General features: G+C 48.0%; 1 protein-coding gene and 1 non-coding gene across 2 annotated transcripts; both read right to left on the minus strand.

Annotated features, from left to right (window-relative positions):
* On the minus strand, positions 4,132-5,136 carry LOC102177261 (olfactory receptor 52K1-like). Its single transcript, XM_005689943.1, has one exon. The coding sequence runs from the start codon at positions 5,134-5,136 to the stop codon at positions 4,132-4,134; it is 1,005 nt and encodes a 334-aa protein (XP_005690000.1).
* Positions 5,779-5,851, minus strand: TRNAG-CCC. Its single transcript has one exon. It is a non-coding gene; the product is annotated as a tRNA-Gly (tRNA).

Here is a 22,162-nt window from a genome sequence, read left to right on the forward strand (position 1 = left end):
CTTTCTTTAATGTTTCCGATAACTAATTAAGTGTAATGTAGGAAATGGCAACCTGCTCTAGTATGCTTGCCTGAGAAATCCCATGGAGAGTCGCTAAGTTGTGTTCGACTCTTTGCAACCTGATAGACTGACACATGCAAAGCTTCCCTGTTCTTCACTATCTCCTGAAATTTGCTCAAACTCATGTCCATTGAGTCAGTGATGCCATCCAACCATCTCATCCTCTGTCACCCTTATCTCCTCCTGCCCTCAATCTTTCCCAGCACCAGGGTCTTTTCCAATGAGCTGGCTCTTCACATCAGGTGGCCAAAGTATTGAAACTTTAGCTTCAGCATCAGTCCTTCCAATGCATTCTTGCCTGGAGAATTCCATGGACAGAGGAGCCTGGTGGGCTACAGTCCATGAGGTCACAAGGAGTAGGACATGACTGAGTGACTAACACACAGGAAGATGTTAGGCAACTTGATACCATAAAGATGGAACTGAGAGAGAGATAAAATGCCAAGTGACTGCTTTGGTATGTGTCTTCTAATTCTGTGAAACCTTCCTCTTGCCTTTAGAAGAGTGAAGCCGCAAGCAGAGCTCAGAGAGGGCTTTCCGTGCTAATAGTTTCTGTTGTATGTCTGCTTTTGTTCTTTGTTCATCACGCTGACCAAGCAGCTCAACCTTCAGGCATAGCTAGGTTTCAGACCGCCGTCTCATGGACTCTAACTCTTGCTCTTTGCCATGTTGAACAATGTCTTGAGGTGCTACCAGTGAACGTAAAGGCAAGGCCTTGAGGGACTCGATGGAGAGGATTAGGACATGGTCTGTCATATTTTGAGATCATCCTGGAAGGTTTGGACAGTCATGGGACAGAGCAGTATCTGACCCAGAAAGGAGTAGCCTCCTCGGACCAGAGAGAATTGTGACCCTCTGCCTCCCTTATATCGGAGAAGGCAATGGCACCCCACTCCAGTACTCTTGCCCAGAAAATCCCATGGACGGAGGAGCCTGGTAGGCTGCAGTCCATGGGGTTGCTGAGGGTCGGACATGACTGAGTGGCTTCAATTTCACTTTCACTTTCATGCATTGGAGAAGGAAATGGCAACCCACTCCAGTGTTCTTGCCTGGAGAATCCCAGGGACGGGGGAGCCTGGTGGGCTGCTGTCTATGTGGTCGCACAGAGTCAGACACGACTGAAGTGACTTAGCAGCAGCAGCAGCAGCAGCCTCCCTTATATATTCCCTCGGGCTATGATTAAGGTCACTGAATTTAATCAAGAAACATTTATTGGGCTTCTTTGCAAGCCTGAATGTTTCTGGCAGAGAAGGAGAGTGGTGGAGCAGGACAGTGCTAGTAGCTGGTATATCCTTAGACCAAGAGTGCCCTGAGGGTGAGGCTATTTCCTCCTGCAGGATGAAGAGCTCAGTTCCTTGTCTATGTCAAAAGACCACAGCTCCCCCACCAACCCGGGTGCTGCCCTCTTTATGCTTCTTTCTTTGCACACTCAAGCTTGGGAAGGATGACTTCTGTGCTGCTGTACTCTCCTGTTTCCAAGGACACTGTGAACACACCAACACGCTTGCCTATTCTTATGTGTTCGCCACTCCAAGTTCTTCCTAAGAAAAATCAAGAAATATGCCACTCCTCACCCCCTTATGACTGCTATACTCATGACACATTGTTGCTCTAAAACAGAACTGGTGGAAAACTTGGGATATAGGTTGGACTGGAGAAGAGGAGAGCAGGTTAGGTCTCCTTTCACTCTTGCTACCTAGGGGCTTCCATCTTCTTCCCGTCTGCCTGTCTTTCGCTGGCCTTTTCTGGAGGCATATGGCTCTGTCAGTGGCCTCTTGCTATGTGCTGGGAAACACCTGTCTCCTGCCCTGAAGTGCCCAGTCTTTCCAAGGCTGATGATATGGGTAGCCATATCTTGACATAATTTTAAAAAGTAGCTCCCTAATGTTGCTTAAAATGATTGTTTTCCTAATTTTGCATCCCCTTCCTTCATCATTGTTATCCATAACTTCAAGATCCTTTCCCCATTTTCATAGAGGACATTTCCTCCTCAACCCTGGCCATTTGCCTGGACTATGGTATGGATCATTTATGAAAATGATCTGTCCAGCATCTTTGTTTAAGGGTTGTTGCCTTCTTCAACATCAGTGACCTATTCTCTATCCAGTCCAGGCTGCAAATATGTGATCATATCCTAGATCATCAACCATAAACGCACCACCTCTGAAGTCTTCTGCTTCAGTAGCTCTCTTTCAAACTGCCTTATTCCTTCCCCATGACATAACAGTCCCTACTTTTATATCTCAAGATGACCTCTAGGCCTGTCATTTTTCTTCCATTGTTCAGAATCCTCCTGTCTCCCCTGCCCTTCACACGTTGGATGGCAGGCAGCTCACTGGCTCCCTCTCCAGTACTCCTGTCCTGATGTACCCTGATGACAGCTGGGTGAAAGCTGTTCCCAGACTGCTAAGTGTTTCTAGAGAAACAGCACAGCTCTGCACTTCTGTACACATCTGTGCTCCTTCTCTCTGTATCCAAAGAAGAGGGCTCCTTATCTCAAGACCCAACTTTTCTGCTTTGCTCTTGTCCCCATATGTCCCTCTTTTAAAGGATCATCCTTTAATTTTCTCTCAACTAGTTCTCCTCTCCCTATGAGGCAGGTAATATTATTCTCTCCATTTTGCAGATGAGGAAACAAATTCAGAGAGAATTCCAAGATCGTCCCATGGTCCTCCCAACCTGTAAGTGGCTAAGCCAAGAATCAAACCCAGGTCTTTTCCTCTCTCAGCGTTACATTTTTTTTCTACTCTTCAAAGTTTACCCACATCCTCTTGCCCACCTTCCCTTCCACCTACTGCTGTCTATTCCCCTCCATAAACTTCTGTCTTGATGCACTCAGAATCATGGCAGTTCGTTTCAGCCCCCACCATTCCGAGGCATTAACATCAGTTGACTAATGCCTATGCCTCCTCTAAAAGATAAAGTCCATGAGAGCGAGAACCACATTATGCTCATCAATAGTATCCCCAGGACCCAAGGAAGGGAACTGCCCTTGTTAAAGTGCTCATCAACTTCCACAATATTACTTAGTCAAATCCTCATTCTTCTTGACCCATTAGAGGACTGAAACCTGCCAACCACTCCAACCTTCTTAAAACAGTCTCCTCCCTTGGCTTTGGTGAGGCCATTCTATCCTTGTTTTCCTCCCGCCTCCCTGATTCCTACACACAAACTCAACCTTTAGAAGTCCCTTCATCTCTCCACCTCTCTTCATCCCTGTGTCTCTACTCAGGGCCAGGCTACCGTTGTCTCTAGTGTCACAGCCTCCAGGCTTGTCTCCCTCTAATCCACACTCTCCTGTGACTGCAGAGTGGCTGCTGTGAATCACAAGTGTGGTTTTGCCACTTCCCTGCTTCAGGGTCTTCAGTGGCTGCCTGGAGTAAAAACTCAAACTCCTTATCATGACAGATGAAGCCTTTTATCATCTGGCCTCCACTTATCTGCCCACTGACCCAACCTCACTTTCCACCAGACCCCCGTGCTCCCTCTATGGGGGCTGCTGTGGAGTTTCTGACCTCTATACATGCCTCTGTGGCTCACCATGCTGGCCTAGAGTGCCTTTTTTCTTTCCATCTCCTTCCTCTCCAGCAAACACCTTACCTTATCCTTCAAACACAAGCCAGATTCACCTTCTCTGTGAAGAGCTCCATGTCAGTGATTGCCCTTCCTATATGTTTCCACAGAATTTTGTTCATAAAGCTATTATTGACCATTACATGCCTTTATAGTGTGCTAGATTGGACCTCTTTCAGGGGAGAAACCAATTTTTTTCCTTCTTTTGAAGTGTGTGGCTAACATGACGTATGTATACTAGATGTCTGGTGAATGAATGAATGAATGAATGAAAGCTACATGCAGAAAGAGGGGGAGAAAACTGAGAAATCGGTGACAGAAGCTTATTTGAAGTTGGTTACTGTGGAACTCTGGATGAATAGCCAGTTTTCAGGATATGCCTAGAAGATTCTCAAAGATGACTGTAGACAGCCAGAGCCAACATATAGCAGGGATGGATCACTTGCACATTTACCTGCGTGATAGTGAGAGTGACTGGGGCCTACAAGTCATGGAGAGTCAGGCAGGAAGCTCCCTATGTGAGGGCGGGGGCTGGAGCTTCTCACTGGAGACCTGGTGTTGTGCCCGTTGGAAGACAGTTGCCAGCTGCTGCCTGATTTCCTTGGTCCTGGCCCCGTAGATGATGGGATTGACCAGACATGGAAGCAGCAGGTAGAAGGCACTGAGCAGGTTGTGCACATCCTGGGAGGCAGTGTGGGCCACGCGGTAGACGATGGATGAGGACATGGTGGATGAGTAGACAGTGAAGATGACCAGCAGGTGGGAGCCACAGGTGTTCAGGGCCTTTGAACGTGCTCTGCCTGATGAAAGTCGAAAGGCAGCATGGATGATGCGGGAGTAGGAGGCTCCTAGCAGCAGCATGTCCAGGACTCTGTTGAAGATGCGGACAGTGAGCCCCACAGCCTTGTTTAGGGAGATATCCCCGCAGGAGAGCTTCATCAGGGCCATGTGCTCACAGGCAAAGTGGTGGATCACGTCTGAGCGGCAGAAACGAACCCTGGAGGCCAGCCCCACCACTGGAGCAACGATGCAAGTGCTCCTGGCGGCTGCTGCCCCCACCAGGCCAGCCAGCAACTGACCTGTCACTATCTCTGGGTAGCGGAGAGGGTAGCAGAGGGCGACATAGCGGTCCAGGGCCATGACCAGGAGGATGTTGCAGTCAAAGACGATGAGGAAGTAGATGCAGAACATCTGGACCAGACAGCGAGCCAGGGAGATGCGGCTGAATCGGGAGGAGAAGCTGAGCAGCATGGCAGGCACCACGGTGCTGGCGGCACAGATGTTGACAGCCAGGAGCAGCGCTATGAGCAGGTACATGGGCTGGTGCAGGCTCCTCTGGGCCACCACCGTGTGGATGACCAGGGCGTTGGCAGAGACGATCACCAGGTAGATGCTGAGGAAGGGCAGCACCAGGAGGGCTCGGGACTCCTGCAGCCCCGGGAAGCCCAGCAGGACGAAGCTGGTATAGGACAGGTTGGAGCTGCCCTTGGTCCATGATGACATCTTCCCTGGCGAGTGGGATGGCTCTAGGGAGAAAAGAGGGGCAGGAGGCCTGGTTTCTGCACCCACTAGGGCTTGCCCCAGCTTTCCTAGGTTTTGATTTTCATGAATCTCCAATATCCCTAGAGAAAAAAATGACAGACTAAATCTCATTATTTAATGAGATATGCATCTGTGGATAAATCTTTGCATTTCAAATAAATTCTTCAGGGTAGATATTAGATGTAGAATTATTGTATCATATAATAACATTTATGAAGGTGCAAGTAGATTTCCAAGAAAGCTGTCAGTCTTGTCATTGGTGCTAGTACTAAATTGTCTTGAGTAAAAAAAATTATCTTAATACTTTGATGGTTGAAAAATACTATCTCATTTTAACTTGCATGCTGTCTTTTAGTTGTGGCGTGTGGGATTTAGCTCCCACATGTGAATTTTCTACTCCTATCTTTTGCCCATGTACTACCAGGGATTGTTTCTCTTAACAGTTTAAATATTAAAACCATTGTTTCCCCTTTTATCCATTGAAACAGATTTTCCAAATCTCGTTAGTATTGTTTTAAAAATATTTATTTGTTTATTTACTTAGGTTGTGCTGGGTCTTAGTTGCTGCACATGGTGTCTTTAGCTGTGGCATGTGGGATTTAGTTCCCTGACCAGGGATTGAACTTGGGACCACTGCATTGGGAGTGTAGAGTCTTAGCCACTGGACCACCAGGGAAGTCCCTTGTTAGTATTTTTATCTTATTTATGATATTAAGACTAAGAGTTTTAAATTTATAAAATTGAATCTCTAGACATCTCCTTGTGAGTTCTTTTCTTGGTTTATTATAATGATTCTCATTCAAAGATCGAAAAGATAGTATACTGTATTTTGTTCTTTAAAGCACGGCTTAATTTTTTAAATTGAGTTTTGATATACGTGAAATTCACTTTGCTATGTGACATTAAGTCATGATCTAACTTGATATTTTTCTCCCAGGTAGCTAAATGATTGTTCTTGTGTCATTTCCTACACTGCTTTGTGTTACAATATTTGTCCTGGATTAAGTTCTTACATGTGAAGCGGTTGTTTTATAGGTAGTGATAGTCTGTTTGTTCTTGTGCCAATGCCATGCTATTTTTTATTTTTAAAATTTATTTATTAATTTAAAAAATCATACCATGCTATTTAAAAAATAAAGCTCGATTGAGATATAATTCACATATGCACATTGACATGTACACATCAATGGTTTTTAGTAAATTCACAGAGTTGTGCAACTATTACCACAATCAACATTGTCATAACCCCAAATAGAAACCTGGTACCCCTATTTTTCCCCAACCCCCTGAGCCCTATGTAACCAATCACTAATCTACTTTCTGAGTCAGTGAATGTGCCTACTTTGAACAATTGATATTAATGGAATTAGACAATATGTGCTCTTTTATGGCGGTTTTTCTTGCTTAGCATAATGTTTTTAAGGTTCATCCATGCTATTAGCATATATCAGTATGCCATTCTTTTTGTAATGGCTGAATAATATTCCATAGTACGGCTATATCACGTTTTATTGATCCACTCATCAGCTGATAGACATTTGGGCTGTTTCTACATTTGGGGTATTATGAATAAAACACTCATGTACAAGCTTTTGTGTAAACGTATGTTTTCATTTCTCTTGGAAATACCTAGGAGTGGAATTGTGGAACCACCGCATTTGAGGAACTACCAGCTTGTTTTCCAAGGCAGCTGCACCATTTTAAATTCACACCAGCAATGGATGAGTGTTCCATTTTCTCCATATCCTCGCTAATACTTATTACTTCTCTTTATTATTCTAGCTATCCTAGTGGTTTTGATTTGTGATTTTCTTTTACTTTTGTTTTGGCTTTGTGGTGCAGCATGTGAGACCTTAGTTGCCTGACCAGGGATCCAACTAGCCCCTCTTGCTTTTAAAACACAGAGTCTTTATCACTGGACCAAAGAAAATCCCTGATTTGTGTTTTTCTGAGGGTTGACGGTGTTGAGAATCTTTTCATGTGCATACTGGCCATTTGTAGTTTTTAAAGAAGTGTCTATTCAAATTCTTTGCCCATTTTTAATTTAGTTGTCTTTTATTACTAAGTTGTAAGAGTACTGTATTTTATTGATTACTATAACTTCATCATTTATTTTAATTTCTAATAAAATTTATCTTTACAAGTACTTTTGTTAAATTTTTTTGTTATTCTCGTTTCATTCTCCCAACCTTTATAATCATTTTGCTAATTTCTAAAAATAATCTCATTGTGCATTTTAAAAATTGGAATTTCATTAAATCCATGAATTAATCTGCAGAGGACTGATAATCTTAATGATATTCAGTCTTTCCATCTAGTATCAAGTATGGTGTTCTAAGTCGTCAAGTCTTGATTTATGTCTCTCAGCAGTTTTCTGTTATTTGTATAGGTCTGTGACAGCAGGAATTCTGTTCACTTCACTCACATTTATATTCCAGGAACCTAATACCAAACCTGACATATAGGAGACAGTAAGTATTGGTTGAATAATGAATGGGTCTCCCATAGTTTATTGTTAAAATCCTAGGTATTTTGCAATTTGTTATCATTGAGAATATAATAATTTTCTATTGTATTTTTTGAATTGGCAACAAGCTTATATAGAAGTTTACTGATTTTGTCCATTTATCTTATATACTGCTATTTAAAAAATTTCCTTATTAGCTAAAAATATTTCAGTTGATTTTATTGGGTATTTAAGGGAGAATTGGGCTTCCCAGGTGATGCTAGTGGTAAGGAATCGGCCTGCCATTTCAGGAGACACAAGAGACGTGGGTTCCATCTCTGGGTCAGGAAGATCCCCTGGAGAAGAAATGGCAACCCACTCCAGAATTATTGCCTGGGACAGAGGAGCCTCATGGGCTCTTGGACAGAGCCTCGTGAGCAATAGTCCATGGGGTCACAAAGAGTCAGGCACAATTGAACTGGACACACACACACAAGGGAGAATAATTTTTTTCTTTAAAAAAAAAAATTGGACTTTCATTTCTGGTTTTACATCTCATTTCAGAAACCAGAACTTTTAGAATAATGTTAAAAAGTAATGATAAGAAAAGGTGCATTTATTTTCCTTCAGTTTTATTAAAGCTTCTGTTTCTATGTTAAATAAGACGTTGCTTGTTGGTTTGAGATAGGTATTATTTTCATGTTAATGAAGTATCTTCCTGCTGCTAGTTTTTAATAATGAAAAAAATTGAGTCTATATTTAATGTTTTCAAATGCTTTTTTGGCATCAATAATAACGGGCCAGTGCTTTTAAAATTTGACCCATTGACAAATTGATAAAATACATAGTGATTATATTTTTAAATGCTACTGAAATTTTTGCTAGTATTTTATTTAGAGTAGATCTATAGGGTTTTTTTGGAGCTATCTTTATCTCTTTATGAGGTTTTGGTATCACAGTTATGCCAGCTTCATGATGAATTGATTCAGTTTCTTTTTAAAATTCTATTTCTAGAATGGCTTTTATAACACAGCAATTTTTCATTTCTTGAATTTGGGGTGCAAATCTCACGAATAAAGCAATTTGGGCACAGACTTTTTTGGATGATAGCTATTTAGTAACATGTTCTGATTTCTTTCATGGCAATCAATCTACTCAGGTTTTTAATCTCTTCTTGAGTAAACTTGGAAAATTACATTCTTCTGGTGATTTGCCCATTTCACAAAGAATTTGTAATTCATTAGCATAGACTCCTACAGGGTGATTTGCATTTCAGGAGGGTGATTAAATACCCTAACCCAAAGAATGAACATGTAAACCGGTGATATTTTGAGTCACACTCATGCAGCTCCTGTTGTTGCCATTCAGTCACTCAATCATGTCCGACTCTGCGAACCCATGGACTGCAGCACGCCAGGCTCCCCTGTCCATCACCATCTCCAAAGCTCTTGTAGCTCATCTCAAATCACACTACGGATTAGGAACTGTCATCCTTTAGGGTGTGTGTGAAAACAAATACAGACTCACTGGAATACTCAGTGACACACACTGGGATGCATGAACCTACCCTCTTCTGGAGATATGGCTCCACATAGACTGAATCTCACAACAGAGGCTCCTATTCTCACTGCTGATTGCACTCACTGCTGGGCAACTGCCTCGTTAACATCAAAACACAGAAGGTGGGCATTAGAGCCTCAGAAATGAAGGCTCAGAGAGGAAAGATTTTCTATTTGCATCCAAGGGACTTAAAAGGAAGATGGGAACTGCCAACCTCCCAGCACCTGGGGGCAGCAAGCTCTAACTATCCAGTCCTGGGCAGATGGGCCCCTCCTCCCATCCCCTTTCTGGGCCTCTGTAACCTAAAAAAAAAACATCGAGAATCATGAATTCCCAGCCACACACAGCGGAAGCCTGTAGGGCTCATTTTGCCTACTGTTCGCCTTCTTCCCTGCTGCGAGCACCCTCAGCTTGCGCAGCTGCTCGTCAAGATGCTTCCTACTGTATCTCAGGCCGTGGGGCCATGAGTGGGTGGTTCACCCGGTCGTCAGGCTCGAAAGCTCTCTTTGCGCAGTGTCACCCCTTTGGTCCCAGCTGTGTCCTCTGTTAACTCTGAGGGACAGTTTTCTTCTTGAGGTTGCATTGATAGGAAGGAGCAGAAGAAAAACGAACGCATTTCTGAGGCCCTACCATGGTCTGTTTTCTGTTTTGTACTCACATATATTTCCATTTCATTTAGTAGCCACAGTGTCTGGTAGGCAGTTTTTACAATTGGCAGATGTATGAAGCCATCCTTTCTTTTTTCATTCAACATATTTTGTGATGTTTATCATGTACCAGGCACTCTTTTAGGCACGGGGGTTCATGGGTGTATTAGATGTGGTTTCAGTGCCCAAGAAGCTTGGAGTCCAATAGGGGGAGAAGCAGAGAGCTGTGGAGCCCAGGGAAATGTCTAACTCAGCCTCTGGGGCAGGGAAAACTCCCCAGAAGAGAGACCATCGAACCTGAGAGCTGGAATTTGGTGGGGAGGCGGGCAGTGGGGTGCAAATAGCCTAATGACATCAAGCCCAGAACTGGTGGGGGTGGGATTAGAATGCCAAAGCCCAGGTGCCTCTCACAGTCACTATACCTCAAGGGAGACACCTGGGCTTGGTGAGAGTCCTGTGGAAGAAAATGATAAGAAAAAAGAAGATGGCAGAGTAGCAATGAAAGGATGAATTAAACTCTGGCTGATTTTCCACTATTCAGACTCAGTTTCATAAAGGAGGTCTCCAGATTAGGTTTAGAAAAAGGTTCCCTTTGGGGACTTCCCTGATGGTCCAGTGGTTAAGAATCTGCCTTCCAATGCAAAAGACGTGGGTTTGATCTTTGTGCGGGGAGGGGTGGGGGAAGGGGGCGGGGGGGGGGTATATGCTGCGGGGCAACTAAGCCCGTGTGCACTGCAACTACTGATCCGCCAGGCCAGAACTACAGAGCCCATGAGCTCTGGAGCCCACATGCCGTGTCTAGAGGGAAACCTGCATGCCGCAATGAAGATCCCGCCTGCTGCAACGAAGACCCCACGCAGCCCAAAATAGATGAATAAATTAAAAAGAAAACAACTGATTTCCTGGGGGAATAAGGCAAAGAAAAGGATTTCCTTCTGAGAAGACCTGGAGCTGGGGACGGGGGACGTTGGTGTGGTCTGGGGCTAGTCGTGTGATTGTCCAGAGATAGGCGATGACAGCCAGGGGTGTGAGGCCCAGCTGTCCTCCTTCTTTGTTGCCAGCCTGGCTTGTCTCCACTCCTGCCACCCTCTCCCTGGTCAGAGCCTCCAGTGAAGACCCCACAGCCCCCCTGGGCCACCCCCAGAGGTGATACTCACCCGGCACGGTGGGGCAGAAGCAGAGAGAAGCAGTGCGGCTCCCACAGTGCAACTCTATGTACCCCTACTCATCTCCCCGGGAGCCCAGGCTCCGGCTCAGCCAATGGGCAGTACCCTCTGACTACTCCCTGGTGTCTGAGGGCCTCCACGGGGCCAGCTTGGAGCCCGGTCTCCTGACATCCAGGCAAGGCCCTTCCTATTGATCTGGGCTGCCCATGGTCCCTGCTTTGGAGCTAAGAGGTGTAACTCCCCAGAAACAGGGGGAATTCTGTCCTCAGACCCCAAACTCAGGCTGCAGCCCACCCCAGGGTGGCTCTGCCAAAGCAGGTCAGGGAGTGGATGCAGGATGCTGGTTAGTCCGGCAAGCAGGCTCCACATGTCAGTGATGGGGAGTCAAGAGTCCGTAGGCTTTTTAAAGGATAGGTGGTACTTAGATGATGTTTCTGGGAGAAAGGGAGAAGAGGTTGTAAGAGGGCCTGCTAAAATAAGGAGATTATACTGCATTTAGAAGGGGACCGTGTAGAGGCAGAGACTTGAGGGCACCTATCCAAGGTCACTCGGCAGACCTGTGGCAATGCTGGGCTGGGTCATCTGACCCAGATATGGCTCTTTCCACCTCACCGCATCTCTGGTCATGGCTCTGGCCCAGTCAGGGAAGGCTTCATGCAGGAGGGGACATTTGAACCAAATCTGGAAGGTCTGGAAGCAGCCACAGAGGCAGAGAGGAGGAGGCAATGGTGATGACGGTGGGCATGGTTGATCCCAAAGCCTCAGACATGGGGGCGAGGGCCGGTGCCAATCAAGGAGGTGTGGTCTGGAGCCCAGGAGCATCTCCCCCGACCTGGGCTTGTCTCACCACTGTTGGGTGGAGCTGGCAGCAGAGCAGTCAGAGGTGGCCACAGGGTGGGGGGCAGTCAGGGCTGGGGGCCTCTCAGAGCAGTGGGGGCCCTCTAAATCCTGCTCACCCCCAGGCCTAGGTGGGAGGTTTGCCAAGAGGAGGGGTTCCTCGCAGGAGTGGACCTCCTGTGCCCCTCGACTTGGGCTCTCCTGTCCCCTGACTGGGCTCCCCCATTTGTCCATGACTCTCCTGAGGGGCAGGGCCCAGGCCTGAGGCAGGAGCCCAGGCAAGTCTGTCTCCCCCAGGACTGGCAGCTCCTGCAGGGCACAGAGCTGGGCCAGCACACACTGTGGCCAGCGCGGCCCTGTCTGAGCTGTTTGCTTGCTGTTTTTGAGCCTTCGTCCAAGGGCTGCCATACAAACTGCCGCTAACTGGAAACTGCCTTAAAACAGCGGAAACCTGTCCCCTCTGGTTCTGGAGGGCAGAGGTCTTAAGCTCAGGGTGGGCGGGGCCGTCTTTGGGCATTTCCTCGGCTGGTTCTCCCACCTCTGCCTTCGTCTTCACAAGGTCTGCTAGTCTGGTTTCATAAGGACTTTCGCTGTTGGATCAGGGCCCACCTGGATAATCTGGGATGATCTCATATGAAGATCCCTAATCCAATCACATCTGCGAAGACCCTTTTCCCAAATAATGTCACGTTCATAGGTTCCAAGGGTTAAGGCTTAGGCCTTTTTTGGGGCCACCATTCAACCTATGACAGCCTCCATATTTGGGGTTCAAAAGAACTAGAGAGGAGCATTGAGGGTGGCCTTGGCCTGGACAGGCTCTGGGTGCAGAGGGGTGCAGCAGGGGAGGGGTGTGTGTGACACCCAGGATCGGGGAGGCCTCTCTGGTCTGGAGCAGCTTCTCAGAAAGGTGAGAACTCAGCCCTGTGTGTGGAGCAGGGCTAGGCCACAGAGGCTTCCTGGAAATGAGCTTCCAGCCTTGGCTTAGAAAAGAGACAAGCTGGAGTGGGGTGGGGGGAGCAGGGTGAGCAGTACAGGCTGAGGTTGTACCACTGAAGTGTCCTTTCTACCTGGGGAGCTCCCATCACACCCCCTCTTAGGTCTGGACTTTCCGGGGCAGGCTTGGGGTCCCCCTCAGCCTGGGACACCCTCCTGCGGGGACAGCACTGAGTGACAGGTGCGATGTTGTGTCTGCAGAGCACGGGGTGGGGGTGGGGGTCCAAGGGAACAGGGGCACCTCCAGGGCCCTGCACATCGTCACCAGGATGCCGCACCAGGGGCAGCACAACGTGACCTCCCCTGACCCCACTGCTCCCCACCCTCCCGTGCCCTGCTCGTTCCTCCTCTTCATCTCCTTTCTCGGGAAGTCCACCTCATAGCCTGGGTCAGTTACAGGACATTGCCCTGCTTGTCCCGCTCCCTCACTCCCTTTCATCTGTTCCGCCCCAAGTCTGGCCAATTCCACCCGCAGTCTCCTCTCTGCTCGGACTCCTGCAGCCTATTCACAGGTCTCCTCTAAGCTTCATGCTTGACCTAGCTCCACCATCCCATCCAGTCCCACTCCAGCACTGCTGCCAGAAGGCTCATTTGACAAAGCGGACCTGGTCTGGTTAGCCTGGCCAAGGTTCTCTGCAGAGGCTCGGGACTGCCAGCCTGGTAAAGTCCAGGCTTCCTGTCGGCTTTCGAAGCACTCATCCCCACCCTCCCAGAGGGGCTGGGGCCTCCAGGGAGGACAACCTGCTGGTGCCTTGTTGCCCACCCCTCTGCTGGGCCTGACCCTCCTTTCCTAAGCGTCACTTGGGCGGCCATCTAGTCTGGGCTTGCTCTAGGCCCTCAGGAGCCACCTGCTGCAGGAGGCCCTCCCTGACTGCTCTTGCCCTAGTTACTTTGAGTTTCTGCAGTGTGAGGAGTCACAAGCTTGGGACTTACACTGAGTCCCACTGTGAAGGCCGGTCTGACCTGGCACCCCCAGTAGCCTCCCAGCTCCCATCCAGGACTCTGCAGCGCGTGTCCACTGTCTCTCCTCCCTCCCACCTTCTTGGGGCCCCCACGGCACCCCAGCCTTACACTCTCCTCTCCAGATTTCTCTTCTAGTGGAGGGGGTCAGCGTTCCCCATACCTCTCCCATGAGACTTGGAGCCCCATTACCCTGGCCTGTGAAAGCCTGCTGGTGGCTCCAGTGGGCTCCCTTTGAATGGTGGGAGCATCCTGCACATGGGACATTTGGGGAGGAGTCTGTCTAGCCTGCATTGCCCACTCTGGGCAGGGCTCCTCGAAACTTCTAACCTGTGTCTTTCTGCCCCACCCCAACTGTGACATCAGCACATGGGTGCCTGGGGCCTTGGCGTGCGAGCACCGATGGGAGATGGAGGCAGCATGGAGAAGCAAGTCCAGAAGCTTAAGATTCGACACAGTTGCCAGCGTGCCCTTGAGCTTGTCTCCCAATCCATGGAAGGTGGGTGCTGGACTGGGTGACCTCTCATGGCCTTTTTCCTCCTAGATCGAACTTCTGATGTTCCTAATAAGCTTCAAGTGATTATAGTTTAGAAAGCTTTAAAAAAAATTATTTTATTGAAGTATAGTTGATTTACAGTGTTGTGCTAATTTCTGATTACACTAAAGTGATTCAGGTACATGCATACACACACATATATATATTCATTTATTTTCTAATTGAAAATTTTTATTTTATTTTGTTGAAATCTGTTTTATAATATGGAGCATAGTTGATTAACAATGTTGTGTTAATTTCAGGTGTGCACCAAAGTGATTCAGTTATACATATACATGTATCTACTCTTGTTCACTGACTCAAAGGACATGAGTTTGAGCAAACTCCAGGAGTTAGTGAAGGACAGGGAAGCCTGCCATGCTGCAGTCCATGGGGCTGCAAAGAGTCGGACACGGCTTAGCGGCTGAACGATAACAACTTTTTTGAGTTCTTTACCCATTTCAGTTATTACAGAATATTGAGCAGCTTTCCCCTGTTCCGTAAGCAGGTCCTTATTGGCTATCCATTTTATTAAAGTTTTTCTGGATTTGCCTATTTATTTTCGGCTGTACTGGGTCTTCACTGCTGTGCCGGCTTTTCTCTACTTGTGGCGAGTGGGGGCTGCGCTCTGGTGTGGGGCACGGGCTTCTCGCCGCGGTGGCCTCTCTTGCTGCAGGGCATGGGCTCTAGGGCAGCCGGGCTCAGTAGCTGAGGCACGTGGCTAAGTTGTGGCTCAGGGGCTTAGTTGCTCTGCAGCATTCAGGATCTTCCTGGATCAGGGATCAAACCTGTGTCTGACTTACTTCACTTAGTATGATACTATGATAATCTCCAAGTTAATCCATGTTGCTGCGAATTGCATTATTTAATTCTTTTAAATTAATGGCTGAATAATATTCCATTCTATATATGTACCACATTTTTATCCATTCCTCTGTCAACGGACATTTAGGTTGCTTCCATGTCTTGGCTATTGTAAACAGTGCTTCCGTGAACATTGGGTACATGTATCCTTTTGAGCAATGTTTTTCTCTAGAGATATGCCCAGGAGTGGGTGGTAGCTCTCTCTATTTTTAGTTTTTTGAAGAACCTCCACAGCTTTTTCTGTAATGGCTGCACCAATTTACATTCTCAATAACGATATAGGAGGGTTCTCCTTTCTCTACACCCTCTCCAGCATTTGTTATTTGTGGACTTTTAAGTGATGGCCATTCTGACCCGTATGAGCTGGTACTTCACTGTAGTTCTCATTTGCATTGGCCACCTCATGCGAGGAGTTGGCTCATTGGTAAAGACTCTGATGCTGGGAGGGGTTGGGGGCAGGAGGAGAAGGGGACAACCGAGGGTGAGATGGCTGGATGGCATCACTGACTCGATGGATGTGAGTCTGAGTGAACTCCGGGAGTTGATGATGGACAGGGAGGCCTGGCGTGCTGCGATTCATGGGGTCACAAAGAGTCGGACACAACTGAGGGACTGAACTGAACTGAATAATTAGCCATATTGAGCATCTTTTTGTGTACCTGTTGGAGAAATGTCTGTATGCCTTTGGAGAGATGTTTATTTAGGTTTTCTGCTCATTTTTTGATTGGGCTGTCTTTTTGTTATCAAGTTGTATGAGCTGTTTGTATATTTTGGAATTAAGCTCTTGTTGGTGGCATCATTTATAAATATTTTCTCCCAGTTCAAGATTGTCTTTTTGTCTGATTTATGGTTTCTTTTTCTGTACAGAAGTTTGTAAGTTTGATTAGGTCCCATTTGTTCACTTTTGTTTTAATTTCTCTTGCCTGGGAGACTGACCTAAGAAAACACTGGTATAATCTATGTCATAGAATGTTTTGCCTATGTTCTCTTCTAGAGTTTTATGGTATGTTTTATCTTTAAAGCTTTAAGCCATTTTGAATTTATTTTTGCATATGGTGAGAGGATGTGTTCTAATTTCATTGATGTAGATGTGGCTGTCCAGCCTTCCCAACAACACTTGCTGAAGAGATTGTCCTTTCTCCATTTTATTGATACACTGTCATGTCTTTGTAGAAGAATTGACCATAGATATGCGGCTTTATTTCTATACTCTCTATTCTCTTTCATTGATCTATATATCTGACGTTGTGCCTATACTATTGTGCTGCTTTGATTAGTGTAGCTTTGTAATATTTCCTGAAATCTGGGAGGATTATGCCTCCTGCTTTGTTCTTATTTCTCAGAATTGGGAAAGCTTTTTTTTAAAAAAACTTTATTGAGGTATGATTAACATACCAAAAGCTGTACATATTTAATGTGTTCAACCAGATGAATCTGCAGATAAGTACAACTGACCCATGGATCACACAGGTTTGAACTGCACAGTTCTGCTTATATGTGGATTTTCTTCAATAGTAAATACAACAGTGTTTCACAGTTGGTTGAATTCATGGGTACAGAGGGCCGACTCTCAAGTTTTATGTGGGTTTTCAACTGTGTAGATGGTGTGTGTCTCTAAGCCCTGTGTTGTTCAAGAGTTGATTGTATAATATATACCTATGACACCATCATCTTAGTCTATGTCATAAACATCATTGGCTCCAAAAGTTTCCTCCTGTCTATTATCGATTATTATTACTTTTGTGATGTAAGCTGACACCTAACATAAGAGCTACCCTCTTTCATGTTCCTCAATTGATTTGGTTTCCCCGTCACACCTGGGAGGCAGGGGCACCACTTTACAGCCCGAGGAGCTGCGGCTTGGAGCCAGCAGTCTTGCAGCTGCTTGGCAACAGAACAGGGCCTGGAGCCGGTCCCCTGGCTGCTCCTGGCTCCTGAGCCCTCTCTGGTTGCTGGGGAGCTGGAGGGTCCCTTTGTGCTGGGGATGCTGGGATAGGTTCTTCTCTTCACATGTGGTGGATGAGGACAGGACCAGACCAGTTTCCCTCCTCTTGTTCTTTTGGCCTGATGGGCCTCCAGTCTTGCTGCGTCCAGTCTTGAAGATGGCTCTCTGTCTATTCAGGAAGACCCCTGGCCTGTCCACCCTTGGCTCTTCCGCTTGGGAAGGGGCTGGGGAGACCTTCCACAGTGGGCCTTGGCCCAGGACAGAGGCCTTTCTTTCCCAGTGGGGCAGCTTTCAAGTCTTCTCCTCTGAAGGAAGCAGGCTGGTCTCTGCACTCTGGGGTCCACCCTGCCTTGGCTAAAGAGAGGGGCTTGAATAGCAGTCTTGAAGCACAGGGTGGGGGCAGAGAAAGGGGTGGGGGCAGTCCTAGCCAGGGTGGTTACCTGTACCAGGCACACTCTTGTCAGCAGACCTACCCGTGGGTCCGTCTTTGAGCCCAAAGGAAGAATGCCTGGGCCTGAGGCGGACAGGGCACCAGCTGTCTGATTCTGAAGGGCGAGATGATTTGTCTAAGAATGGGCTCTGGCTTTGGCTTCTGTTATCAGTTGTGGCTGGAGGGCTTCAGCCTCCTCTAGGTTCTCTCTGGCTGGTGGGGGCTGAAGGAAAGGAGCTCATGCAACTCATATCTGCCCTGGCCAGGCCCCACATCTGGGGTATTACATGTCATATCTCATTTAAAATAATTCCCTGTCAGAAGGTAATCATTAAACCCGTTTTACAGATGAAGAATCTGAGTCTCAGGGAGCTTGCTATTGATGAAGGCTCAGCATTAGTAAGTGGCAGAGTTGAGGCTTGAAGTCAAGTCTGGTTCTGGTCCCCAGCCCCATGAGAAACCTTTCCTGGGTCTAGGCTGCTGATAGCCCACACCTCTTGCAGGAAAGGGAAATGGGAAGGGGGTACTCAGTAGGCTGTCAGTCCATGAGGGCTGGTCTCAGATTGAATAAATGCATGCCCGAATCTCTGGGGCTTCCCTGATGGCTCAGTGGTAAAGAATCCACCTGCTAATGCAGGAGACTTGGGTTTGATCCCTGGGTTGGGAAGATGCCCTGGAGAAGGCAATGGCACCCCACTCCAGTATTCTTGCCTGGAGAATCCCATGGACGGAGGAGCCTGGTGGGCTACAGTTCATGGGGTTGCAAAGAGTTGCACACAACTTAGCAGCAACAACAACTGACTCAGCAGCAACAGCAGCATGCCTGAATCTCAGTACTGCTCTGCTGTTTGATTTGTAGGAGAAAGGGGTCCTTACTGAGAATCCACTAGCCAGACAGCCTGGAGGCCTGTGTGCTGGGCCCCCTTGGCCAGGACCTACCCACAATGGGCCTCATATACCTAAGGAAAGAGTAGGAACTCTCCACTCTGAGGGTCCTTTGGGGCAAACTCCCCAGTCCTAAGACATCAGGCTGCAGACTCTAAGACCTCAGGCTACGGCAGTGGGAAATCTGGCAAGTGGCCTGATATGGCACCTGTGAGTGTGGTATGTGTGAGGGCAGATAAGGGGCCACCTGGGGTTGGTGGTCCAGAAGGTCAGAGGCCACAGGACCCTGTTGGACACACGGGCACCCCCTGCCCTTATTTCTGTGAAAAAGTTTAAGTGTTGGCTGCTCAGTCGTGTCCGACTCTTTTGCAACCCTACGGCCTATAGTAGTCCTGGCTCCGCTGTCCATGGGATTCTCCAGGCAAGAATACTGGCATGGGTAGCCATTTCCTACTCCAGGCGATCTTCCCGACCCAGGGATCGAACCCGGGTCTCCTTCATTGCTGGCAGATTCATTACCATCTGAGCCAACTGGCCTGCCCATAAACAAGTTATTTTGCGCTGAGGGTCCTTTGGTCTCTGAGAGAAGCTTTTGGAACAGCTGGGCCTTCCTTCCTTCCATGTCTGGGCTGGGTGCCTCACTCAGGATCTGTGGACTGACAGCTCTCTGCCTGCAGGGCTGACATACCTCCGCACCATGAGGCCTCCTGCACTGCCCAGTGCAGCCACAAGGTGGCATCCAAGTGCCACATCAGGCAGAGGCTGCCTGCCTTCAGGCCTGCACTGCAGGGTCTGCATCTGGGGAAGGAACATTCTGTGCCTGGTCAGGCTAGAGATGCCTCATCCTTGGACATTCTTGGTGCACACACCCGCCTCACCCCAGAGTGTGAGCCTGAACTGTCAGAACACACTGAGGTCAAGACCCGGGGACAGGAGACCTGGCTCTGAGTGGTCCTGACAAATTGCTTGCTCTCTCTCTCAGCCTCAGTGTGCTCTCCTGAAAAACGGGCATAATAATACCCAAAATCCTATCTCCATCCACTCATTTAATCAACATGTATTTATGGAGCACCCCGCAGGCTAGGTGCAGTGTGCAGCTGTATACAAGCAAAGTCTCACATGGATGTTCTGAGGATCAAATGAGGTATTGTCTGTAACTTATTTAGCACACTTACAGAGCATGGACTCTATAAATATTGGCTAAGACTTTCTCTGTAATCCTCATAACCCCTATGTGGTTAGCCCTCACAGTTTATAGAGAAGGAAACAGGTAAAGGTCATGAAGCCAGTAAGCGGCAGAGCTGGGACCTGAACTTGGGCTGGCACCTAGCTCTCACGATAACCCTTCAGAGATGGTGTATCATTCAACAAACGATAAAGCTGGGCTTGGAGAGGCCAGGTGACATCTCAGACCGACCTCTGACCTCCTCCCCTCCCAGTACGCTTGTTTCCTGGTCTCATCCAGCTTGGGGAGGGCAGGGAGAGCCTCTAACACTGCAACTCCAGTGGGACAGAGCCTGGCACCGATCAAGGGGACAAAAACTTTTTTGCATTGCTGGCTCCAAATCCTGTGTTTGCCCACCTCTTCTTTCTTTCTTCTTTCTTTTTTTACTTGCAGCATGCAGGATCTAGTTCCCTGTCCAGGGAATGAATCGGGGCCCCCTGCATTTGGAGTATTGAGTCTCAGCCACCAAGGAAGTCCCAAAGCCTGTGTTTTTTTCATTCCACCAAGTAATCAGTCATTTAACAAATGTTTACCCTGGGCCAAGACTGTGATGGGCAGTTTATAGACGTTCTGTTTAACCTCACAATATCATGAAACAGATATGACATCCCCGACTTACAGATGAAGAAACAAAGTCTCAGAGAAATTAAATAATGTGTATGTTCACACAGCTAGTTAAGTGGCAGAGATTGGAGCTCAAGTTAGTCTCATGTCAAAGCTGAAATGCTCATACAGGGAGAACTTGCATGAGGTGTGCGAGCTTACTATCTCTGAGTCTCAGTTTACTTATCTATGAAATAGGGATGATATTAACAATTCCCACCTCAAGGGCTTATCTGAAGGGCACAGAGACTGATGCCCAGAAGACATTTAGCTCAGAAATAGTAAATGTTTGCTCGTTGCTGTCATCACCTTTACATCACCCTTCCTGCCTCCCTCCTGAGGCTGTGTGAGAAATGATGGGCAAACGGGGGTAGGGCCTCTAGAACTGCCTCGGGGGATGGGGGGCCCACAGTCCTGTTAACCACCAGACGTGTTCCCCCATCATGGATGTGGTGCTCAGCTCTGGGGGTGCCCAGATCCCGTCCTCAGGTGTGGACGGGGCTGCTGCCCCACCAAGTGTCCTGGGATGGCGAGGTGGGGGAGTGGAGGACAGAGCTAGGGCAACCCTCCCCAGGCTGAGGCGCCAGGAAGCCAGTAGGTGCCTCCGGCAACCAGACTAGAGGGGAGGGTTACACCAGCCCTGGCGTGATGGCCGTGGATCAGTGGCGCACCTGGCCCTGGGCATCCTGGAGAAACCCAGGCACTAACAGGGACCTCGGGCCCCCAGGGCTGGGAAAGTTTGGGCCACTGCGGAGAAAGTTGTGGCCGCGTGGGAGAAAGTTGCGGTGCCTCAAACTTTTCTTGCTCTGAGCTCATGACTCCGCGTCCCTGAGGCTGACTCAGTGATTTGCCACAATTAGACCATAATGAGCTGGACCTCGGTGCCCTGTGAGGCTGCCCTGGAGACCAGGGCTCAGCAGGACACCTGGGGCCCAATTACAGCGGCCTGTGCCTGACGCTGGGTCTGGCAGTGGTCCAAGCCCCAAGGGGCTCTGCTGGCCTTTGGGTGCACACTCTGCTTGTTTGGCCAAACTTTTAATGAGTGGAAATGGCTACTTGTCTCACTGAGCTCTTCTCCCAGGGCCTGCTACCTGGGCCCTGCTCAGCTCCTCCTTAAAGAGCCAGAGTGATTTCTGGAACATGGCCTACTGCAGTTCACAGTGATCAATCAACAGATGGGCCATGTGGGGTCGGGGTGCTCACCCATGGGGTGACCCTGGGCAAGACCCAGTCCTCTCTAGCCGTTAGTTCTCAGGGGTCATAATCACAGGGTTGGTGTGAGACACAGCTGAGATAATGCAAACTAAACTGCTGGTTACTTGTTGGTCACTATCGCCCTTAATTTGATGGAGACCCTGACTCTGACCCCCAGTCCTAGCGGAATTAAGCCAGCTCTGACCTGAGTGTTCACAGAGGCAGCAGTGGGGCTCCTCCCTGCTCTGCTGACCCCCAGCCTGCCTCTGCTCCTGGCTGGGCACACCAAACTCCTGTGCTGTTTCTAGGTTTCTCTTGGCCCGACCACCCTTTCTTGCTCTCCTCCCTGCCTTCTAAGAAGCACCATCATGCGTGTAAGAGCCTTGGTATAATAAAGTACGACCCTTACTTCACAGATGGTGAAACCAAGGCCTGGGAGGAGCAGGCCCCGAACCAGGGATTCCTTCCTTTTTGGGGGCTTTGTAACAATAAACCTCTGTGCACATGCAGGGCTTTTAGTACTTTTGTCCCTCTTGGCAACCACGAGGGTATGTAGGCAGGCATTCATCTGTTCGCTTGTTTATGGTGGCTTAGCTTACAGGCTCCAAAGCCAGACATACTGGGTTCAAACCTGTGTGCATGTCCACCAGACACATCTCTATCCATTTCCTCAAATAGCAAACCAACAGTGCTTGCT

Source organism: Capra hircus, chromosome 15 (genome assembly GCF_001704415.2).
Source record: "Capra hircus breed San Clemente chromosome 15, ASM170441v1, whole genome shotgun sequence".
NCBI lineage: Eukaryota > Metazoa > Chordata > Mammalia > Artiodactyla > Bovidae > Capra > Capra hircus.

Excerpts from the sequence above, each read along its gene's own strand:
- LOC102177261 (XM_005689943.1), bottom strand. The coding sequence starts at position 5,136 with ATGTCATCATGGACCAAGGGCAGCTCCAACCTGTCCTATACCAGCTTC.